This window comes from Genypterus blacodes, unplaced genomic scaffold, assembly GCF_046128005.1.
Source record: "Genypterus blacodes isolate CSIRO-AG114 ecotype Tasmania unplaced genomic scaffold, CSIRO-AGI_Gbla_v1 ptg000029l_1, whole genome shotgun sequence".
NCBI lineage: Eukaryota > Metazoa > Chordata > Actinopteri > Ophidiiformes > Ophidiidae > Genypterus > Genypterus blacodes.
In genome coordinates, this window is record NW_027466842.1 from 266,433 (window position 1) to 289,304 (window position 22,872).

General features: G+C 43.9%; 2 protein-coding genes across 7 annotated transcripts in view; both read right to left on the reverse strand.

Annotated features, from left to right (window-relative positions):
- Positions 1–94: 94 nt before the first annotated feature.
- rab3aa (RAB3A, member RAS oncogene family, a) lies at positions 95–6,343 on the reverse strand. The gene is made up of 5 exons (XM_076145040.1): positions 6,270–6,343; positions 4,810–5,034; positions 3,309–3,427; positions 2,976–3,100; positions 95–2,658 (listed from the first exon to the last, which is right to left on the reverse strand). Exons 2-5 carry the CDS (start codon positions 5,032–5,034, stop codon positions 2,468–2,470), a joined length of 660 nt encoding a protein of 219 aa, XP_076001155.1. The 5' UTR covers positions 6,270–6,343; the 3' UTR covers positions 95–2,467.
- Positions 6,344–7,166: 823 nt separating this feature from the next.
- The window catches only part of pde4ca (phosphodiesterase 4C, cAMP-specific a), a 42,196-nt gene continuing 26,490 nt past the window's right edge, over positions 7,167–22,872 (reverse strand). For 5 of the 6 annotated variants that reach the window (XM_076145033.1, XM_076145035.1, XM_076145034.1 and 2 more), the window contains 14 exons: positions 18,826–19,017; positions 17,112–17,148; positions 16,290–16,363; positions 16,127–16,179; positions 15,788–15,900; positions 12,738–12,831; positions 12,167–12,339; positions 11,973–12,071; positions 11,655–11,819; positions 11,429–11,528; positions 11,166–11,320; positions 10,904–11,026; positions 10,592–10,774; positions 7,167–10,507 (listed from right to left, as the gene is read on the reverse strand). In XM_076145033.1, the coding sequence (XP_076001148.1) occupies positions 10,013–10,507; positions 10,592–10,774; positions 10,904–11,026; positions 11,166–11,320; positions 11,429–11,528; positions 11,655–11,819; positions 11,973–12,071; positions 12,167–12,339; positions 12,738–12,831; positions 15,788–15,900; positions 16,127–16,179; positions 16,290–16,363; positions 17,112–17,148; positions 18,826–19,017 (2,056 nt within the window). In that variant the 3' untranslated portion in view covers positions 7,167–10,012. Of the gene's footprint in view, positions 10,508–10,591; positions 10,775–10,903; positions 11,027–11,165; positions 11,321–11,428; positions 11,529–11,654; positions 11,820–11,972; positions 12,072–12,166; positions 12,340–12,737; positions 12,832–15,787; positions 15,901–16,126; positions 16,180–16,289; positions 16,364–17,111; positions 17,149–17,773; positions 17,819–18,825; positions 19,018–22,872 lie in introns of all 6 variants that reach the window. The other variant, XM_076145038.1, reaches the window with a different exon arrangement.

Here is a 22,872-nt window from a genome sequence, read left to right on the forward strand (position 1 = left end):
ATATTATGCCCTCTGGTGGGCACAGAGAAGTCTCATCCTAAAGCCCTGTCAACATACATGTTTCAGAATCATTATGCACTTTAATTTACAGCTTTTGGAATGTTTTATTGATTCCTCATTTTAGCAAATCTTGCATTACAGAATTACAGCACAATTCACACAACTAAAGGGGCAGAAGAGTCCTATTTACAAGAATAGTGACAGGAGGGGGGGGGGCGGACGGGCGGACGGGGTCAATACGCGTTCCAAGCCTTCGACACGTTAAGAGCAGTAGCAACCCAGAAAGAGGAAAAACCAATCAAGTCAGAAGTAAAGCAATGCAGTAAAAATCACTTTTAATGAAGTGTTCAGAGTATTCAGATAACTTCCCATTTCTAATGCTCTTTAAAAGTCGACTTTTTTGGCCAAGACCTCTTTGGAAAGAACTGAAGATTTCTACAAAAACCACACATTCCCGTAAACACATGCATGTCACAATCTGTAGCACATTACCAATATCTTACTGATGAGGAGAGAGGATGGACCGTTATTGCTCTGAAGGAATACAGTCTGCTTCTATAGAACTACGTGTTGAGAATTACACAATTAGAACCGAAAGACAAAGCCGTATCTGATCAAAGCCATGTGGACGTGATCGGGGGGGGGGGAATTCTCACACTGGAATGTCGAACGTTCCTCCTTTTTAAACTTTGTATTCAGTGTAAACACGTTTGGATGGAACGCCGGGACAGTTTAAGCCAGGGAATACTGTTGAACATCTCTTTAAAAAGTTCACAAAAACAAAAAAAAGTAGAGTGCAGGAAGAACACCTCACAATAAATTAAAGTTACAATTAATATAGAATAAATTAATAAATTAAACTCTGAAATTACAAAATATCCTGGCATGCCCCATCACATGTGTGACTGCATGACTGTCAGAAGGTTTTGTACTGAAACAACACAAACAGCTATTTCCCTTAAGAGAGCAGATAGAAAGTGTATGACATGTAAACATGCTCACAAACATTAGGTTGTCGACAGAAGAGGACGGAGATGGGAGATTGTTGGTGTAGTATTGTTAAGTGGAGCCTATATTGCACATTGTAAGCAGCAATTCAGCAACGGTGAGATGAACACAATGAGAAGGTCTAAAGGCTCTAGATGTGAAAACCTTCAACCACATCTGGTCCCGTCGAGTACAGACGCCGGGGATTAGTCACTAACATACGATCAACCGACAACATGCACCCCTCGCTAAAGCACAGATAAGCTCCCAATATCCTAGATCTTTATTCTGTTATATCTTCGTGAAATATATTATATAGGCATTTAAATTGCATATCTATTCAATTTAACATTTTTACATTTCATCATTTGGTGAAACACCTCCATTATATTATCCTGTCATATGTACTTCAAAATAGTAATAAAAAAAGTAAAAAAAAGAAGAAAAAGAAGAAGAAGCCCTCAAGTATCTATAGTGACTCTAGTGACCTCTAGAGGTCAAGCTGCTCCTCACACCAGGACCAACTGACCAAGCAAGCAGGCGCCACAGCATAACCCAGAGAAGCTGCACTCCAAGGACTGAAAACATCCAAACTTATCTTTGGAGAGACCAAAATATAGACCGATATATACTTAACTTGATGAACAAATAAGCTGATATGCACTTTTGTTATGTTTTCTAAACATAAAGACTTGCAGACTACCCTGTTTTGACAAAACTATCAAATATCAGAAGCAACTCAATCACAACACTTAATTATCCATAATTTAACATGCTCAAATCCACACTCAACCGATTTAAAAAAAACAGCAACTCTATCCACAGGAACACACACTTTCAGTGGGACTACGAGTAAAATGATAACAAAGGTGTATCCAATTACACCGAGGCCTCAGCACTGAGCTGGACCTGCAGGAGGAGGAGAGGGGGGCAGTAAAATGTTCCTTGGGAACTTTGTCAAAGATAAACCAAGACATAAATAGCAATACATCATTGCTTTGACTGCCCTGTTAGGATACAGTGCTGACAAAAACTAGTTTCTTCCGGCCTGGAAAGCAAAGTTGCGTGGGAGTAGGGAGTCTGTGTGAATAGGAAAGACAGCATAGTACTGTCGCTGTTAAAAAGTTCTCCAACCCTCTGATTAAGTTACTGTACCACGTGTACACATACACAACATCACTGACGGGAAAGGTCTTGGTCAACATCACAAACCCTCCAAGCTGGTGCTAAACTTGAAAACGTCACACGGAGTGACGAGTATTAGTGAGAGGGGCAGAGAATCTATGAGCAGCCGGGCTGTAGAGGGGGTTTGTTTACGGCAGTGTTTGGGTGTAAACGTGTGTGTGTGTGTGTGTGTGTGTGTGTACATGAGAAAAAGATAAAGTGAGAGAAAGGAAAAAGACAGATTATAAAATGGCAGACAGTGTCTGTAGCTCATGTCTTAAGCAGATATGTGTGTGTGAAGACTGATGCGGTGTGTTTAACAAGCACAATCCTGAGTGGTCCTCTGAGGTTGCTCGGTGAGCTGTGGCCCCTGTTTGGCCCCGGTGACAGCAGGGTCGTTGTTGTCCAGGCTCTCAGACATCCTCTCACAGATGATGTCCACCAGCCGCTCGAACGTCTGCTTCACGTTAATGTTGTCCTTCGCACTCGTCTCAAAGTACTCAAAGCCTGTCAGAGGGGAGACGGCAAACACACACACGGCTACAGTTACACTTTACACATCTAGTTACTCCGCTCGTCTCATTGTGGATATGTCACGGTTAGGGTCAAACTGGCAGATTGATTTCATACTGCGTCAAGAATTGCCTATGGAATCATCCTCTTTTCATATTATAATCAAGCATCATCTGTAAGAAGGCGAGTTACATTTAACACAAGCTGAACACCAGAAGTGCTTGTTGGAGAAACAGAAACACACAGTGGGACACCGAGAAAGATGTAACAAGCAGTTTTCCCTTTGAAAACAACACGATGACCTCACTTACCCAGCTGCTCTGACAGCTGCTTGCCTCTCTCCATCGCCACCACGCGCTCATCGTCCATGTCACACTTGTTCCCCACCAGGAGAACCTGAGCGTTGTCCCATGAATACGTCTTGATCTGGGTTGACCTGTGTGACCAGATACACAGCAGTTAGAAAACACACACACACACACACACACACACACACACACACACACACACACACACACACACACACACACACACACACACACACACACACACACACACACACACACACACACACACACACACACACACACACACACACACACACACACACACACACACACACACACAGGGGGGGGGCTCCTCACCAGTCTTGTACAGCGTTGAAGGACTCCTCGTTGGTGATGTCATACATGAGGATGAAGCCCATGGCTCCCCTGTAATAGGCGGTGGTGATGGTCCTGTAGCGCTCCTGCCCAGCAGTGTCCTGGATGAACACACACAGAGACAAACACCATCTGATCAGCATTACTGTATTGTTTTTACTCGGCGTTATTGTTAAGTGTATAATTAGAAGGAGATGTGTTTTACATGCTGCACGACTCTGGAGAGCATTAGGTATGCTTATGGCATCTGGTGGAATAAGACGCGGTCGGTCCCGGGGGTCAAACCTTTATGGCTCGTGTTAGCACACTTCAAGGCTCTAACATTACACAGCACATGAAGCCAGTCTGCAGGAGTGGAGAGGCCAAATCTGACAGCTGGTGATTATTAGAGATGCATGATAAACGGAGACTCATGAGGACAGCATGGCGAACACACAAGGACGCTAATCAGACCTAAGTGTCATCAGGCTGGCTGAAAATTTGGAAATATTGGGAATGATCCTGACCGAGCCACAGACAATTTAAATCAATATATTGGACATGTAAAGTGGGATGATAATCTAATATAGGTTGCCCCAGACAACAACTTCCACAAACTAGAACACGTGGCCACACAGAAATAGGTCTGCTGAGCCACAGCACTGCGGCTGGCTACACCCAAATATGTGCTTACCTACATAGGCACATAACTATAAAAGGACACGTGAAGGCCAGCATTGGTGCGATGTTGAATCATCACCTACTGCACATTCACAAGTGTGCAGATGAATCCACCAAGAGCCACTTCAGGGCTGCGTGTAGGCATCTGTACCACTTGGAGATGTAATAGAGAGACGGATGCATCAATAGGAGGAAGAAGAGACTTGTTTCTTCACTGTGCATCCCTCTCCCCTCCTTCGCCGCTCCAGACAGAGCTGTCAGGACGTTTAGGAGGATGGGTGCAGAGACGCAGAGGAGACACTGGCAGTGACGTCAGCGACTGTGTCTAAAAAAAGAACTCCAGAACTCGAGGTTTGGATTTATTCACAGAACAGGCGGTGCGTTCCTGTTCTGGTGTTCCGCAGCACTGTTGTCCTGCGCACAGAGGAGGTGGGACAAGCGACCTGTAGTCAGGAGATCTACAGATAAAATGCACCCTGGCCTGAGAAGGTTTTAGCAGAAGATCAATTGACGCTGTGGTGTCTGCTGAGGAGCCAGAATCTATGACTTAATCAGAGCGGCCTGAAGTGATTGCAAATAATTGTTGACCACAGCTCAATCAAGCCAGTTAAAAACTGAAGATGTCATTCCTCAGATTGTCTTCAAGATGCTTTCCAGGCAGACAGAACTCACCAGGCAGACACAACTTCCAAACTCCTTCAGGTCAAAGGCTTCAGTCGTATCAATTACACAAAACCAAAGACCTCATCTGGGAAGATTTTGGGACCCTGTGATGTCCCGGGATGTGATGACCTCAGTGCCTCTTTGTGTACGACTCACTCACCCAAATCTGCAGCTTTATCCTCTTGTCGTTCCTGTAGATGGTCTTGACTTTGAAGTCGATGCCCACTGTGCTGACGAAGGCTGGCGTGAAGGAGTCGTCGGCGTAACGGAAAAGGAAAGAAGTCTTTCCGACGCTGCTGTTGCCAATGATTAGGATTTTAAACATGTAATCAAAGTTCTGGTCTGAGGTCTCCTTCTGTCCATAGGTGGCATTTGCTGACGCCATCTATGCAGGGGAGGGACAGCGTTAGTCAGAATAGTTTAAGGAATGAACTATTAAACAGTTTTTTGTATTCATTAACAAGGTCTCAACAGCTACTACACACTGGCTCATAATTGTCATATTATCATCTTGCTGCAGCCCATGTGGGTTTGTCAATAAACATATATATCCACATAGTGCCACACCCTTTCCTTCATTTAGACTTTAGAGAGAGATTGAATACTTCAGGTTCTTCTAAAGCACCTGTGAAGGAAACTACAGCTTATACACAGAGGTTAGGACAGTTCATGGATCACAGATTATACCTCTAAACACAGAATAGGACTACAAACATGAAAAGTGTTACACACCTGATGTTAACACCTAATGTATCCTCCAGCTCTAAATTGACTCATCGGGTTACGCCCCATATGGTTGCCAAAATTCTCATCCGAATTATTATTTTGAGAATTAAACGATCAGTCGTTATCCCAAGAGGCTGTGTCAATACAATCAGCCAACACCCAAACACACAGCCTTAAGTGATAATTAAAAACGGGTCGGACAAGGGAAGAAACACACACCTATGCCCCACGGAGGATAAGAGGACGGAAGCGCAGGGGCTTAACACCGGCTAAACTCGCTATCCTGTACGGTCCGGGGCAGCGGACTAGTCAGGCAATTACGAGTGACCATATGGTTGGAGGCCACGGTGGAGGAACGGTTCTCCTACTCACCGAAGCCCCTGAGACAACCAGCAAGTGTTCAATGTCGTCTAACTGGTCTTTGAACACAACACACAAACAGTTAACCAGTATAAACACACCAGCTCTGCATAACGGAGCTTAAACGCAACACGAGTTCACCGGATGAACATGTCTGCCGTCTAGCTCACGTTAACACAATACGTAGTGTTATGCGTTAACGACCAGCCAAAATAAAAGTCCCGTCTCTGTTAAATACAGGAAGCCATAGAAAATAAATTACAAAATGTATATTATTTGTCTATTTCTGTTTTGACAGGGTAGCGTTGCTGCGTTTAAAGCCACCACATAATTCCGTTAACTGTAATTTCCAAGTGGCATCTGGCGCTAGCTAAGCATCACAGCTATGTCAAATGAAGGTTACTCTTCGTTATTTACGACTACATTTTCGACGCAAATCCAAGATGTGATAAGCGAGACGTTATCCGCATGCATTCTGTTGTAAGTGACGGGGTTAACACTCTGTTAGAGGCATGAAAAAAGCGCAGTGTTTACCGTGGAATGTGTTTTATCCTCAGCGTCCCTGCAGCCGCTAACCCAGCTCTGCACCTGCAATCGCTCTTGCGCTTCTTACCCCATATAAGAGGGTAGTGTAGAGTTTAAGAATGATTGACAGGCCACTCGACCAATCAGAGAGCAGCGTTTGCTCATTCTCGCAGAGCTCCGCCCAGACATTCTAGAGGTGATTCACAGACTTCAAAATTCAATTCAATTCAGTTTTTTTGGGACTGCGTTCAGTCTGGTGCAGTACACAAACAAGACACAAGGAAGGGAAAAGACTCACAAGCAAAGGTAATGAGAGAGAACAATTAAAATGACAGAATAAGTGCTCCTGATTCCCACGCTTCTGCAACAAGGAGTGGTACAGCAGAGCTTTCGTGCCTACTGGGCTGGGCTGGGCTCCTGATAAGACTCCAACTTCAAAGATTAAGATTACACATCATTATACACAGCAGATGCTCCATTACCATAATAACCATTTTATTCTTCATATTCTTCTCATTGCTCTGCAGCAAACTGAATCTAATTTTGTACCATGTAACTTCCATAAGCATGCTGTTGTCTCTTGTCAATATGCATTGTAGAAGCCCCGAATGCACCATGTGTGATTGGTTGATCCAAGAAGATTGAATCCCCCCTTCAATGGTGGAATGTAAGATTCAGGTAACATGCTAATTATCAATTAAGTAACCATGCCAACACAATTACCATATATAATAGCTATATATGCTTGAAAAGGTAATGAAACAACGATTTACACAATGACTTTGGAGAACTGTAGTAAAGCATTGCTGTTGTAAAAAAGAATGAGAAGAGCAATTCTGTTTGGAATAATTGACTATTTGAAATGAGCATTTTATCTCAAACAAAGGAATTGGACAAGACAAGACAGAATGAAGAGTTTCTCCTTTATTGGCAAGGTGTAAAGTCAGTCATACAGCTGTAGTTGGAGAGCGAGCAAATACACCCATAGTAACAACAGTGTTCGGATTGTCAAGGCTGCAGAATCTTAGTGTTTGATTCATAAAATCTCTCAAAGAGGAAATACTGATCCAGGATGACATTTCAGGCAGTACAGCTACTTTAACTTCACTGTGACTTTAGTCAGAGTAGTCTCAGATCAGCATACTTTACTGTGATCCTTCATGAATACAAGGTCTGTGGAGACAGAGGAAGACAGGACCCAGATGGAAATCTTTGTCTCTTAACTATTTCATACCTAGAAAACCTGAAAGTCTGAATATTTTCCCCCTATATGTACGGTAAGTTTCAGACATAAACAAATGAAAAAGATGAACAATAGCTGAAATCTGTCCCATTTTGCTTCTTCGCATATCTAGCTAAGCCTCTGACTAAAAGTCTACTGTTCCATCGATTCTGACAGATAATATAGAGATAATAAATAAACAGTACATGAAACACTGTGAGGAAAATTTACAAAATATAACAAGTGACACGCAGAGAGACAGGCTGGGTTTTCTGTACGTTATGCTGGCTTAGCTGTTAGTAACGTATTGTTGAAGGCATCCTTGAGCACTGTCTGTATTCCTACAGAAAGGATTGCACTCGTCTCACTCCAGCATGTCAGGGACCACATAAGGCGTCAGAACATTCAGCTCTTCCACGCATTAGAACATGATTTACTTTGTTTCATGGTAATAAAATAAAACATGTCTCTCCACAGGTTAAGCACTCTACATACTCTACGAACACTGTTTGAGTCCTGCAGCCAATGTCATGCAGTTCAACAAAACACGTTTCTTTGTACAGTCAGTTATAAAAAGAGAACTAAAACTTCAGTCCCTCCAACATCCCCTTTAAGAGCTGTAGTGGCGCAAATTCTAATTTACCATTACACCAATAGTGAAACAGTCACATCATACATGTTCAAATGTACCGGAAGTGCAGAACTGTAAAAGTACCATACAAAGTGCTTTGGTTTTTTTTTCTTAGCAAATACATCAAAAGTCAACCAGTCATTCACTCACACAACACATCACTGTTTTAAGACAATATCAGTTTCATTTACTGTTCAGACAAGGAGTTTTTAAAAAACAGAGAAGAGACGTTAGGGTCAGATTGGCACACGGGGTGCTACAATCAACCAACTTTATCAGTCACTGATGGAAAGTAGCCAGTGGCAAAATGGAAATTACAGTACGGGTTGTGTCAGGCTTAGCTTGGCACTTGTTTTGTCATTGGCTATGTCCCTGTGAAGAGCAAAATATTGATCAATGACAGGGGGGAAAAAAAGGAGAAAAAATATTCTGGCACAGTAAAGTGTCTCTTGGTAACCATAACATTGATGTTGAATCCTTCTTTGTATAATATACTTCATCTCCTCAGTCCAATTATTTCTGCAAGTATACATTACAATGACAATGGTGACATGTTATATATATATTTGAACAGATATATTGCATTATGTGTAGCTGTGTTGTAGCATTTAGTGTCAGCATGATGGGCATGTCTGTGCTGGTGGCCTCACACAGATGACAGTGTCTCAGGCAACAGCCTCCTATGTGTTCATGTTTTGGCTCAAGCCCTTGTAAAGCACAGAGGGGGGTTGTCAACGAACAAAACTCTAAAGTGCTAAACTTGAAGGCAAACTGATAAAGTGGTTACTAAAAAACATTTGTGACTTCAATAAAAAACACAAAACAACAATTTATGAAAAAAAAGAAAGAAAACTTAAATATAATTGATATTTTGGGTAGTCCTACAGTAAAAATACACCTTTGAATGTATTTACCATATGACTTTTGCCTCCAATTCCTTTAATTCATCCACTTTACTTCCACTTATGAACACTAGGAGGCACTATGTGCACAGCCTACATAGTTCAGGATGAAATCCGTTGACTGCATGTCAACATACTGAAACTGGCTCTGTCTTGTCCTTAAGAAAATAATGGTTAATTAAGGATTATTAAATTGGAATTAATAATCCTGAATTATGAGAGCCTCATAATGTTTACTGCCTGTTCATTCTGATGACATTCTTTCAAAACTACTGCCAGTTGAACACCATTTAAAGAACTGTGCACCTCCAATTGAAAAGCCTTGTGGGTATGAAACTAAAATGATAGACTCAAAATGTCTTCCTGCATAAAACAACACACTGGTCCTCTCTGCTCTTTCCTGTATTTACTCTGCTGACATTGCTTTGACGTTTATTTGTCTCGAATCACTATTTTTACTGTGGGTGTACCTAAACAAAATACATAAAAGCAAAAAAGGCAATTGAAAAGTTTGGCGTAATGTCTTACAAAACTGTGTTATGTTCCGATCATTCACCACTTCCTCATTTTCTTCATAAAAGTCACAAATACCCCAAAGAGGAAGACAGTTCTGTCATTTGTTGTTGTAGACCTTGGGTTGGCTGGCACTAAAAGAAGTCCTTTTAACTTCTCATTGTCTCTGAAGAACAAAATATGCACAGTATGTCTGAATCAAAGACACAGAACATGAATGACGAACAGAAACTTGGTTTGCTGTCCTCTATTGGAACAGTGACCCAGCCTACCTGTCTCTCTCCAGTGCAAGTGACTGCTGAGTACAACTAAGCAGACTCTCACCCTCCTCCCCCACCCCGGCTCCTGCTCTCACAGTCGCCGCCACCCTGTCCACAGAAACCAGATGTGGTGGTGTTGGAGATGGGGAGTGATGGAGGATGAGGCATCAAAATCGAGAAAAAGAAACAAAAAAGGCCAAAAGAAAAATGTCTTTAGACTGGTGCTATGTGCCTAGTCTGAAGCGTGGTACTGCAGAAATTCCGTCCTGTTCTGTGTCCTTGTCCTCGGCCATATCTCTACGAGAGCCTGAAGAAAACGTCCTGTCTGCATCAGTGGTCACCATTTTGGTAAGTAACTGAGTAGTGGCAGACATCGCATCAAATCCTCCGTCAGAATCCATGTGTTCAGTCCCCATATCACCACTGTAGCCCTCCTCTTCCTCAGGTGGACTCTCTGTGTCCGACTCCCCTTCCTCTTCTAAGGTTAACTCAAACTGGAATTTGTCAGTGGAAGAGGAGCCGCAACCTCCTGCGACAGCTCCACCGGGGAGGGCTGCCTCCTCCGGGCTTTCAGGGTTGGGTGAGGGGCTGTGGGGTATCATGCTCTGGTACCACTCTCTGTTATCCTCCAGGGTGTCCAGGATCTCCTGAGCATCTGGGTGGACAAGGTCAGCCCATGTCTCCCAAAGAGGATGAACAATGTAATCAATGAAGCCCACCTGAAACAGAGACACAAGTGCTATAAGTCTATCTGGTGTTGGTTAAGGATAGTTTAGATTGCACATACTAAGCAGCGTCTGTACCTGGTTCTTCTCTATGGAGGCATTGTGCTTATCACACATGGGGCTGATTTCCATGCCCTTGTCCCTCTCCCTGTCGCCCTGGGTGAAGAACTCCACCATAATACGGTCCGTCCACTGCCGGTACAGCTCGAGAGGCTTGGTAGGGTTGCTCAGGTCTGCACAGTGCACCATGTTCTGAAGAACCTGCAGTGATAAAAAAAAAAGACGTTTTACTGTGTGAGCTGTTGGATAGACTAGACAGAAATGTAATGATGCCTAATCAGAATCCTGTTTGCTGCTTAAACAATGGGTGAATGGTAGAACAGGGCTCACCTGTATGCGATCTGAATAGTTGTCTAGCAGTAGAACTCCTAGACTGGTAACTTTCTTGGTCTCCACCATGGTTTTCAGGTCTGCCAGTAGGTTCATGTGTTTGGACATATCTGTGGCCAGCACCTGCAGGTTAAATCAAAATACAACTGATCATTAAAGGTAGGGAACAAGAGAGAACTGAATTCTTTCAAGGGAATTCCTTAACTAAGACAGAAACAGACCCATGTCTATCATGTCAAGGGTTCTACACACGTTGTCTCACCATATCAATGACCATTTTGCGAAGCGACTGTCTCTGCTTTTTACTGAGATTCTGAAAGATGTCACAGTTGTCCTCCTGCAGAAGCTTGAAGCCAACAGCCAGGTGGTGATTCTCCAGCACCGATGAGTCATTGTACATCAGGGCCAGCTCTGAATCTGAAGGCAGAAAGAAGAAAATCACTAAAATACTATTCACTCAACCAACATGACTCATGAACGTGCTTCAGAAACCACCCGTACATAAAGCACTGTAAACAAACGTACTAGTGTTGATGAGAAACTGGTTGGAAACTCCGGGGTGATCCACATCATGGATGGCACTGGCAAACAGAGCAGCCAGGATCTCCAGATCGGTAAACACAGCCTTGGACAACACACACACACACACACACAAGAAGTCAAGGACAGTTACTATGTGTGTATGTGTGTGATATTACATTTGTGTCTTGTGACAACACTTTCTGTTGGACAAATAAGTGTTAGTGTCTACCTCCAGTGCAGGTGTGGACAACAGGACATGTGTGGACTGGACCACATCTGCAGCATGGATGTTGTTGTGGTAGGCCACATCTGCATGGTAATGGTCCTCTAATGTCACCATGAAGGTAATGAAAGCATCCGCTGGGATCTTAAAGGACTTTAGCAGGTCACGCTCCTGTTAAGAAGAAAGATGAATTATTGGAATTTGCTGCATTCATTTGCCACTGGGTTCATTTATTAACTGAGCAGGAAGACGTAATTCCTAAAGGTTAAACATGAGCACGCTCTTTCTAAGAAAATAGGCTGAAATGTGCACGCTGAATATTACCTGAAAGATTGAGTACATGGTCACCGTCAGTGGACGATTCCCAGAGTACCCGGAGACCTTGAAGATGTCGATGCCCCATCTGTTTATATCCTCCAACTCCTGCCAGTGATCAAGACACATTATATAGTTAAAAAAAAAGAATAATCACTGGTAATAAGACGATCAAAGGCCATGTTGTGAACAGGTCCCTGTACCTTGGCTAGGGGTCCTTCCTGGTTGGACGTGACTCCGAAGCGAGGGATGGTGCAGGAGGCCAGGCTGGGACTCTGTGTGACCTTCTTCACACCACTGATCTGGGACATGGGCCTCTTCTTCTTGTCCTTCTCCTTGCTGGGGGGAGACATGATGTCCATGTCATGTTGCTTCTCTGTCAGATGAAAAAAACAAACAAAAGTGTTCATACTCAAGTCTCACATCACACTGCAAAACACTACAAACACAACAATGCCATGATGCAACCTACAATAACAATAACTACAATTCACACGTATCTGTTTTTTTATCCAAACATCGAGAATTTCTCAGTAGTAAAAGTTGCTATTCAATCTGTTTTTATGAATTTGATGAACGTCCTTGAAACACACAATACCACCACACAAATCTTTGTTGCAAATGATCACACTAGCATTAAGACTTAGGTAACCATAGCAACAGCACTGTGAGTTCACCTGATGGTTTAGCTTCAGAGATTGCATTGTAGAGTACTTCTGTACATACAGCATGAAAACCTACAGTATTTTCTAACAGCTTGTGTGCAGTATTTACCTAGGAAGGTGCTGGAGATGAACTCAGAGACCTGGTTCCCTGAACGGCTGGTTTCTGACAGCTGGCTGAGCTCTCGGTTCAGCATCCTCTTGAACTGGGGCCACAAACACAAACAAGCATATAATAAATCCACACACACGGCTGTGTAAACTGTATACAGAGACTATCAGAAGCCTTCTTCAGCATCCAAGTAGTTTTACGACTTGACATGGAACATTCATGAACAGTTTATAGGCATGTTGGATTATAGTAAGTATGTTTAGTATCACTAAGTACATTTAACTGGGTAAGTGCATGAACCGAAACACAACAACGTGCTTTAAAGTAGAAGATAACACAATAAATCTGCACAGCTTTAAGTTTACATGAACTCTAATTCTGTCTCTCTCTTTTATAGCAGTATCAGCTGTGGAGAAGAATCTTCCCAACAGAACAAACAGATCAACTCTGCAGCGTCTGTGTGTGTATGTAGTTGTGCAAACACTAAGGAATTGTACACAAAGAAATGCATGGCTGATTTCACACACAGGTATGCATGCAAACACAAAACATACTATGCACGTGTTCACACACTTGTGATAGAAGCCCACAGCTTCACTGTACCACTCGTACCAGCTGTTCTTTCATTCACAAACTAGCAACACGTGTGCCTCCAGTCTCATCCTCTCCCCTCCACTTCAGTCCACACTGCTCCTTACCTGAATGAACATCCACGAAACGGAGATGAAGTCATTCACTTCTGGCATTTCAGCACAAAATCAAGCATGGAAGCAAAATGTAACTGAGTGAGAGAGCTGGGCTTTCTGGTCTTCCTCTGACACTGCGCGACAGAAAAACGGACAGCGGGGACACTTTGTGCTCCTGTACTGCTTGCCTGAGCACCTCAAAATCCACTGCAAGCAGACAGTCCACTGTGCTGAGTATCAAGCTGATCCGTACAAAAAAGCTGTTTAGAGATCCATCGTAGAACGAGAGACTGGAAGCATGACTGTGGGATGTGAGGATGCAAGGCAGGGAAGCCACACTCATCCCTCACTTCCCCTCTCTCCCTCATTCACTCTGTTACTGCCTGCTCCCCTATGTGTGTAAACAGAAGAGAGAACGAGGTACTCCAGGCCCCGCCTCCTTCCAAAAATGTCTAAGAATAGTAACCAATCAAGTGGCTGCTGCAGCAGAGGCAGGGAGAGAGGGAACGTGCTCATTGGCTGAGAGACACACAACGTGGGCTGGGTTGAGCGTGTCGGGGGGCGGAGGCTGGGAGACACCATGTGCACCAAGTTTGAAGAAGATGTTGAAGGAAATGCTTTGAATGGAGGGATGGTGGGGGGGAGGGGTTTCATTCATGAAGCCAAAAATAAGAACAGTACAACATGTACCACAAGTGTGAGACCATCCACTATTATATTTAGGCATTAACAAAAGATAAAGCCAAAAGTGTTTGAGACATTCTTGCCTGAGCATGACCAATATGAGGAAGATGTCCAATGAATGAAAACAACACAAACATGAATTAAACTGTGTATAAGTCACATTACCAACCCCATTTTAATGTTTTGTTATGTTGATTAAAGTGTATCCATGCTTCATGTCCCAATTAAATTGATGTAATATGACTTTTTTGGCCATATGATGATTTGAAAACAAAGCTTACCCACTCATGCGTGCCAATGCCTTACTGCTGATGTAGTCGTTGAACAACCGTTTCAAGGACTGAGAAAGGATTGTTTTTCGACTTTAAGCGGTCATTAGAGATGTAATTCTTATAGGCCGGTTTGATGAGCTCATCAGTGATGCAACAACCATGGTCACCTTCTCCTCACATGTGTCTTGTGCCAGCATGTATGATTCTCCCCCACTGACTAAAGATGCTCATTGACTGATCTGCAGCAATGGGGGATTGCCTCTCATGCCTGCCGCCACGTGAGTGTGTCCTGTGTGTGTGTGTATCCAGGCAGGCAGTGGATGCGACGGGATGCAGGCAGGGAATGCATAGGATGGGAAGCAGCGCGCCTGTGTGTTTCAGTGTGTACGTTTGACGTGTGAGTTAGTATTAAGAGCACGTGGATGCAGTGTGGGCGGGCTAATCACGGAATCACACGAGCATTGGGATCCAGTCTGAGAAAAGGAGGAGGTAGGGGAGGAGAGGGATAAGAGGATGGATGGGGGGAATGCTGTAATATCTCCAGCTCTCACTTCCTCATTCACATTTCTCTGCACATGAGTGGGGGGAAGGGTGTACGGTGTGTCTCTATCTGCATGCATGAAGCCGGCCCACTCATTCATGGGATGAGCATCTCTTCCATATGCTGATGGAAGGGAGACTATTCATGTATCCATTGGACGCTGATGAATTGGTTGAGGATCAGTGAAGGGTAGATGCACTTACAGCACACGACACGCAATCTGTCTGGGATTAATGCTGCAGCCCATTCCAACTTGTGTACATAATAACAATGTGCAGCCATCCATTACTGAACAAATGATGTTTATCACTCCTATGTGTCGCTTTAAGTGTTTATGAAAGAAATATTTGATTGCATACAGATTGAAATTAATGGAAAAATATAAGTATGAAAAACCACCGGGCTACAGTTTCAACGAGATCAATCAAGTGTGATGTTTGCGTTGTCGATGTGTTGAACACCGACACACATTCCTTTGTACGATCGATTTGGGTTGAAGTAGAATGATGCAAAGGGCAGCTGAGTTCAGGGTCATCTACTGCAGTGTGTTAATGGAGTTGAGTCTGGCAGCTTTAAACATGGGAAAAAGATGCACATGACGAGCAGAATCCCCCAGGGAGGTTGGTCGCATCCCAGATTAGACCGAAGGCTCCGCACTAGAACTGTGCACTGAACTTGGCTGTGTTAAATGTTAACCTAAACAATGTGACAGTCTATCTGTCACGTATAGGCACAGCGTGTTCAGTGTATCCCTCTGTGACTTCCTGGGAGCCATGAACCTACCTGAGAAGTGCACAGCTCATCAGTGGGAGGGAGGGAATGCACTAATGAGGTGTATTACACTGATAGAGTATACTGACAGATTACCTTGTTGGAGGCCATCTCGCTGACAGAGTGCCGTGTTTTCAACGTCTCCAGTTGCTCTAAACACCAGTCCAGCTCATCCAGAGTCTCTACGGCCAGCTGCTGGTGAGGCTCCTCTGCGCCAGATAAACACAACGAGGCATTATGGGATGGAATGGGGAATGACAGAGACATGGGTCATGACATGATGGAGGTTCTTAAATTGCAGCTCAAATGGGGCACAAGCCAGTACTCTGATTGGTTGAATGGTCATCTTTGATTTTATGTATTGTAGTTATGTATTATATGTATGAAACTTAAACACTTATTGATTACCAAGCCCAGTTTGATATCAGTACTGACCTGCAAGGCTTGTCTTGCACATGGATGGAGGGTTGCTGCTTGAAGACCGGGTCCTGTTAGAAGACATCAGTGAGATAGAAAATGTAACTACAGAAATATTTGATGTTATTAATAAAAGATTGTGAGATTCAAGAATCACAGATATTTAAAAGAAAACACATACTTGCTGGCAGAACGATCTTGTTGGCCGGTTATGATGGCAAAGTTACCCCGGACTGTTCTTAGGCTGGCCAGGACCTACAAGATAGGCACAGAATGCTAAGTATGCATGATTAACACATATGTATAAGATTCAGAAACGACAGATGCAGTTTCAGTCATAACCTTTAATATCTACAAATGTTGTCACTTCACACTCTTGAAGAACGAGACCATGTGTTTGATATGAGCGCTTTGACAATCCTTTGAAAGCAGATCCTTTGGCTGTCATCCTTCTTGCTATAGCAGTACACAAAGGCATTCCCCCCTTTCATTCCTCTAGTCTGGATGGCATCCCTTTGACACTGACGCTGCTCTATGCCATGTGTGTCAGTCTGTCTCCAGCCACCCATTGACTCAGCACACAGAGGACCCCGCTAAATGCGTGAGTATCCGGTGTCCGGTCGTAACCCGTGTAGGAACCTTATCAGCCAGCCTGCAGGTCTGAACAGCATGGTCCGGCAGTATTGCATTCGCTGCTTGTTTCGCACTGTAAAGTGAGCAGGAGTGTGACGCACATCCCACGCAAGAGCCAGGCCAGGCCTGTGGGATGCCTGATCTTGTCGCAGGGCCAGAATAACGCTACAGGCTGTTCCGGTGAAGAGGAAAAGCCCAGTCCTTCGTCCAGGGCCAAGAATATACCACTGCTCTCTCCAACTCACACAACCGCCAGAGTTCAATGTCGTTTTTAAAGATAATAAATAAACAACATGATATTTTTCCAGTGAGCATTTATCTAATCAAAACAAATTGAATATGTTGGTGAAAGATGTAGTTAAGGACTCACCTGTGCAAATGGTGTTACAATCATGTCTTCTGTATGTCTATAATAAAGAATACATGCAGAGGAAAGATTTATTCTGAAGATCAAAACAAATCAAACAGTAATTACAGCATCCTCACTATAAGCTCCTTTATTTTAATAATATACCTTTACCTATTTCCCTATGTATTTGGTTAAGAAGGCACAAAATATATCAATACAAATTAATTTAGCAAATATATGAGGTTGGCAAATTAAACTGCACCTTAAGCAATTGTAGCTTTCACAATCAATCAGAAAAACCTGTGATCCTTGTTTAGCGCTGCCCTTTTTCCAGCTGTCTGCACTTTACACACACAGCTACGTCCATACCAAGAATGTCATGCACAGCATAATAACAAAGGTGATGAGGAAACGGAGAGGGCTGGTGGAAGGATGGGTACTGGTAACAAAAAGTAAATAAAGGCACAGTGTGTTATGTTTCGGAGGTTTTCTCTGATTAAGTGTCACATGCAAAAACAAATCAAAAGGTGGAGTTTTAGGGTGATCTGATGGTTATCCATCATGTTTGTCAGGAGGGAAGTGGGTAGTGGCGATGAGGCTGTCTGGAGGGAATGCAGGACAGAGCGTCAGGGGACAGAGTCAGTGTTTTAATTCATCTGGGTTTTTTATCGTGTTCTCCTCACCGAGACGACAACCAGTTGACTTCCCAGTGCTTCAAGCTGTCTTCCCTTCAAAAACAGATGAAGAGTGGATGAGGACACCCCATGACTGATTACGTCACACGCTACAACGTGGGGGGAGGAGGCGGGGAGGGGGAGGGGATGGGATGGACTGACTCCGGGTCTTGTCGGAAAACAAAAACAGCGACAAGCGAAAAAAAAGCAGAAGAGCCAAATGGATTTCCCAAGTGGTTGTAATCCTTAGGAGGCAGATAACATATTAACATTCTGGGATGGAAAAGGCAGCTGGTTGCAGTAAATTTGCCCTTTTCAAGACAAGAGATCTGACTGTGGATTTTCCAAAACCCACACGATGCGCAGTGTAGTTTAATGCTGCCTTTGAGTTCGTTTTTTTAAAAGGGCAACCGGCCAACACATGTCAAAATCAAACACATCAAAAAGTGTTACAAAGTGGACTTTTCTCAGTCTTTGTTGGATCTGTGTTAAATCCTTTTGAACTCCCTGAGCCGAATTGCTTCAAACTATAAAAAATACAAAGCAATGACCACCTCAAAAGCAACGCATTTGGGCTTCTAAGGGAATCTGAAGAAATGCTACAAAGAGAAGACCACAACTGTTTTGTCACTTGTAAAAGGATTTGCAACATATTCTGATTTTACATTAAGATCCAAACACCAGGTCTAAATTAAGTCAAAATGACTCAAAGTCCTTCTTTTTATTGAGGTCCACTGTTTGTTCTGGACTCTTGATTCCTTTTGTACATCTTCAGTTAATATTGAGTTTAAGGCTTTTACACTTGTTGACATACTTTACATTTTCATAAATGAACAGTAATTATATAAATGCAGTTATGTCTGTCCTGTGCCTGATCTTGAATAATTTCTGTGTTCTTCATTTTGTGGATACATGTACTTCAAAACAGGAAGTATACATTTTGAAACTCAATGATCAAATGAAGGGGGAAGTGTGGATCAGGATCATGAATCCTGAGGAAAACGTGCTTCTGTTGAGTCACTCTGGCTCACAACATCATCAGCTCATACATGAGGACTTACAGGTCGCTGGCGTTGGAAGAGTTCCTGGAGGGACCCTTGGGTGACAGGTCAAAGTCAGAGTCCGAGCGGTACAGGAAGGATTCCCGCCGCTGGCTATGAGGGAAGTTGGCCTGTAAGACCAGACCGGACCCAGGGCTGGCCTGGGGGTCCAGGGGGCTGCGACCCACGGACAGGCCATTCTCCACGTCAAAACTGGAGAGAGGGGGAGAGAGAGAGAGAGAGAGAGAGAGAGAGAGAGAGAGATTAACATTCACCACTACTGAACCACAGATTTATGGAAAACATGGAAAAAGCATCCATCCATCCATCTATTGTTTGATTGATCCATCCCAGAGCTCAATCCTGCATTGAATGTGAAGCTCTGATCCCCTTGAAGGCCAGACTGGAGCGGATCCAATTACAATGAAAGAGAAACCGGTCCCAAATTAAAAATATCACACTCTGTCATCACTGTGTAAAATGCTCAGCTCGTTATAGCCACAACAGGAAGTAGTGTAATGTAAAAGGAGGCATAAGCATTATAAACCAATATAGAACCACAATGAGAGCTGAAATAACGAATTCGTAGAGGGTGAGAAAAAGGATATGCCAATGTGAAATACGTGGGAATGAAGTTATCACCACGATACACACACCACACATCGGAATGAGCAGAGAAGTGTGGGAACTACACAACATGAGCCGCTTCTAATTCTGCTGCGAGCTCTGGCTGCATTTGAATGGTTGGACTTGGACTGATTGTTGCTCTAACTGAGCCACAAAGCCATTCGCATCACACACACACACACAAACTCCCATGTGGTGAAACCCAAACAGCACATGACTCTCCACTGCTTCTCCAGAGCAACACAACACTCTGACCTCGGACATCAGCATCACAATGGAACAACTTCCAGACAACCTGAGGAGCACTCCAGCTCACACATCCATCAGGGAGCGCGTGCTCTTCATTAAAGGTGTGAAGGTTGTTTGGATAATGCCACACAGGTCAGATAGCAGTGTGTGTGCGGTAACATACAAATGAGGCAAACATCCGCGTGTGTGTTTTGAGGACTACCGAAGGACTGCCGGTGTAAAATTAGCATCAGGGTATTGACGTAGGGTCATGTGAGTTTGAGTCTAAAAATAACTCGGGTGTACAGGTGAGGAGGACTTCCTCCTGATCAAACATGATCTGGCAGAGAGAAACACCGAGTGAAGCCGCGTCCTTCACAGTCTGAGCACGTTCTGCCTTGATCCACGTCTCTATTTTCCCACAGCCCCTCTCGCTGACATCCGAACCCGCGGGGGACTCAGTCAGCCCGCAGCTCAGCTTGGCAACGCGTCCGGCCTTTCTAAACAGTCTGAGGAACTCCAGAGGAGCAATCCACGCTTTAACAAAAACAGCCATAAGTGAAACATGAAGGATTGCGGACGGGCACAAGCTGAGGAACACGCTCCTCCTTTATCAAAATAAATACGGCGCGGCTGCGTGACGCTGGCAGATAAAAATAGCCTCAGCCCTGAAACCAAAAGCAAACAAAAACTGGGATTATTAGAGCGGGAGTTGATGTCTGTTGATGATAAGTATGGGAAATCATAATTAAAACCACACATTTCCCGGACACGACCACTGTAATAATTCACAATAAGCTGATGATTACACTGTAAGCACAACCAAAACAGAATCAGAGCTTTACAGGTGGATTTATACAGCTGTGGGGATGCACCACCTGTATGCAAACATCCCATTCATCCTTGCTTCCATTCCATTCTCCATCCCCCCCTCCCCTCCCCTCCCCAGCCCCTCTTCCCAAGCCCCGCCTCAGACGCTGCATGAGGACAAGACGTTGGTGCCTTACTGGCTATTACATAACACCATCTGAGCAGATTCTGCACAATGCACAGCCAGAGGGAGAGAGAGAGAGTAGGAGAGAGAGAAAGAGAGAGAGAGAGAGAGAGAGAGAGAGGAGGGGGGTAGAGGGGGGGATATGGGGAAAAGAGAGAAGTAGGAGAGGAGAAGAAACAAGAGTACATCATGTTCAATGTGTCCACTAATGTCAACTATGCAGGGATTCGGCCGATCTCGGGGTGTGCATTGGTACTAATGTGTGTGTGAGGCCGTGTGTGTGTGTGCACGTTCTGAATGAGAATGTAGATTGAGTCCTCCCTTGCATGTGTTCATTGTGCCGACATCCATAGTGAACGTGCCACTGCGGAGTCACGCACTCTCCCTCTCTTTCCCTTATCTCCATGTCTCCCTCTCTCCCTGATGATGCTGCTCCCCCGGCTCTTCTTGCGTGCTCTGACCACAAACTCCATTCTATTTTTAAACCTGCGCCACACTTCTGTCTCCATGCGGCTAAATTTAGCCTCCTCGTACTGAGGGAATAGACTGAGAGAAGCAGCACTGCAGCTAAAAATAGAGGTTCAGGTAGAACGCAGTGCTCCCTCCCTCCCTCCCTTCCATCTCTCTCGCTCTCTCTCCTCCTCTCTTCGCTCTCCCTCTGCATCACGCAGGAGCACATTCTTCCCTCCATTCATGAATATTCATGGAGGAGTTTCTATTTCGAGCCAGCTCCAAGCTAAAATTAGATTACGGATCAAAATATATCGCCCACGTCTTTCCCTCACTTCCCTCACAGTCTCGCTCTCTCTCTCTCGCTCTCTCTCTCTCAGCTGTTGTAATTTCTAAGCAGAAGAGGAAACTGGAGTACTGACTTCATGACATTGGGCTTTCACACACAGATGCACACACAAACACAAACACATACTATAGCAGAGTAAATAATACATTTTTTTGCCTCCACTGACGTACATACATACATTTTGGAGCATCACACACATTAACGTCTCCACCTGTAGCTTTGACATGTGGTCAGCTGCGTCATCTTCCAAGGATCTCTTCATTTCAAAAACTCTACCTGCGTCAAGGTTTACAATGGCTGAATAACTCCCTTGTTTAATACGTAAACAGTAAGTTTAACATGACATTCTTAGTTATGACCTCATGCTGTAGGTCTGGATCAGAGCCACAAAATGCATAGCTACTTCATGTCAGTGTGGTAATTCCAAATAAGTGATGTGTGAGTCTTGCATTCACATTGATTCTGTTAAACTGGGGACATTCTCTACCGCCTTATTTGAGCTTTCAGGGGCATAAATGTTGAATATAGGAGCTTGTCTTTGGTCATTTCCTACACTCTACGACAGCGATTATACTTATTATACATTATAGTATCACAATATGCTTAACATTGCAACCGCAAATGAGTCGTTTATCCAATCACGCATGGTTTTACTTCATAATGATTGAGGCTCTGCACATTTGTATTGTTCTTGTTGTCGTCTCTTGCAACAGATTCTAACATCAACAATGAAAATAGCTTGTATTTATTTGGTTTTGGGGAATCTAGAGATCATGTAGAAAGCTGTCACCTCCTGTGTGTGTGTGTGTGTGAGGAGGCCTTTGTTGATGCAGTGTACGTTTGTTTAAAGTTCTCCATGCAGGAAAGGTTAAAAGTCACTTTCTCTTTTCTGCCACATCCTCATACTTCACAGTGTTTTCTCAGCAGCCCCATTGTACACAGGCATTAAGAATACACACATTCAAAATGTATGCTAAATGTGTCAGCAGTGGCATATTTGTGCGTTTAAGAGGTCAAAGGTCAGCGTTCTGGATTACTGAGCAAGATATACAGACAGGAAGCTCCCACAGAACCGCCGCGGCTGTTTTGGCGGTCATTGTCTTCCCCTCTTTCACATGCCAGCCGGTCACACCCGCCCACCTTCCCTCCGTCCCTCACACCCTCACACCCTCACTCCTCACCCGCCTTCATCACAAGCCACCAAAATAAAGAGAACAAAAAGGATTCTTTTTTTAAATACTCTTGTTGAGTGGGAGGGTGTTCAGCAATATACAAAGTAAACTAGTGAGTGATGGCAGATGTGTTGTCTGGTGGACTGAAATAACTGCACACACTGTGATGTATGTATCTGTTGGGTCCCTCTACTGGGCTTAATGGGGAACTACAGGAGCTGAGGCTGCGTTACCCTCTGAAGTCAGAG

Coding starts and splice junctions, on each gene's coding strand:
- rab3aa (XM_076145040.1), bottom strand. CDS start 5,034: ATGGCGTCAGCAAATGCCACCTATGGACAGAAGGAGACCTCAGACCAG. Junction 3,428..4,809: donor GGATAAAGCTGCAGATTTGG/GTGAGTGAGTCG, acceptor GTGTTCATCCAG/GACACTGCTGGGCAGGAGCG. Junction 3,101..3,308: donor TTCAACGCTGTACAAGACTG/GTGAGGAGCCCC, acceptor CTGGTCACACAG/GTCAACCCAGATCAAGACGT.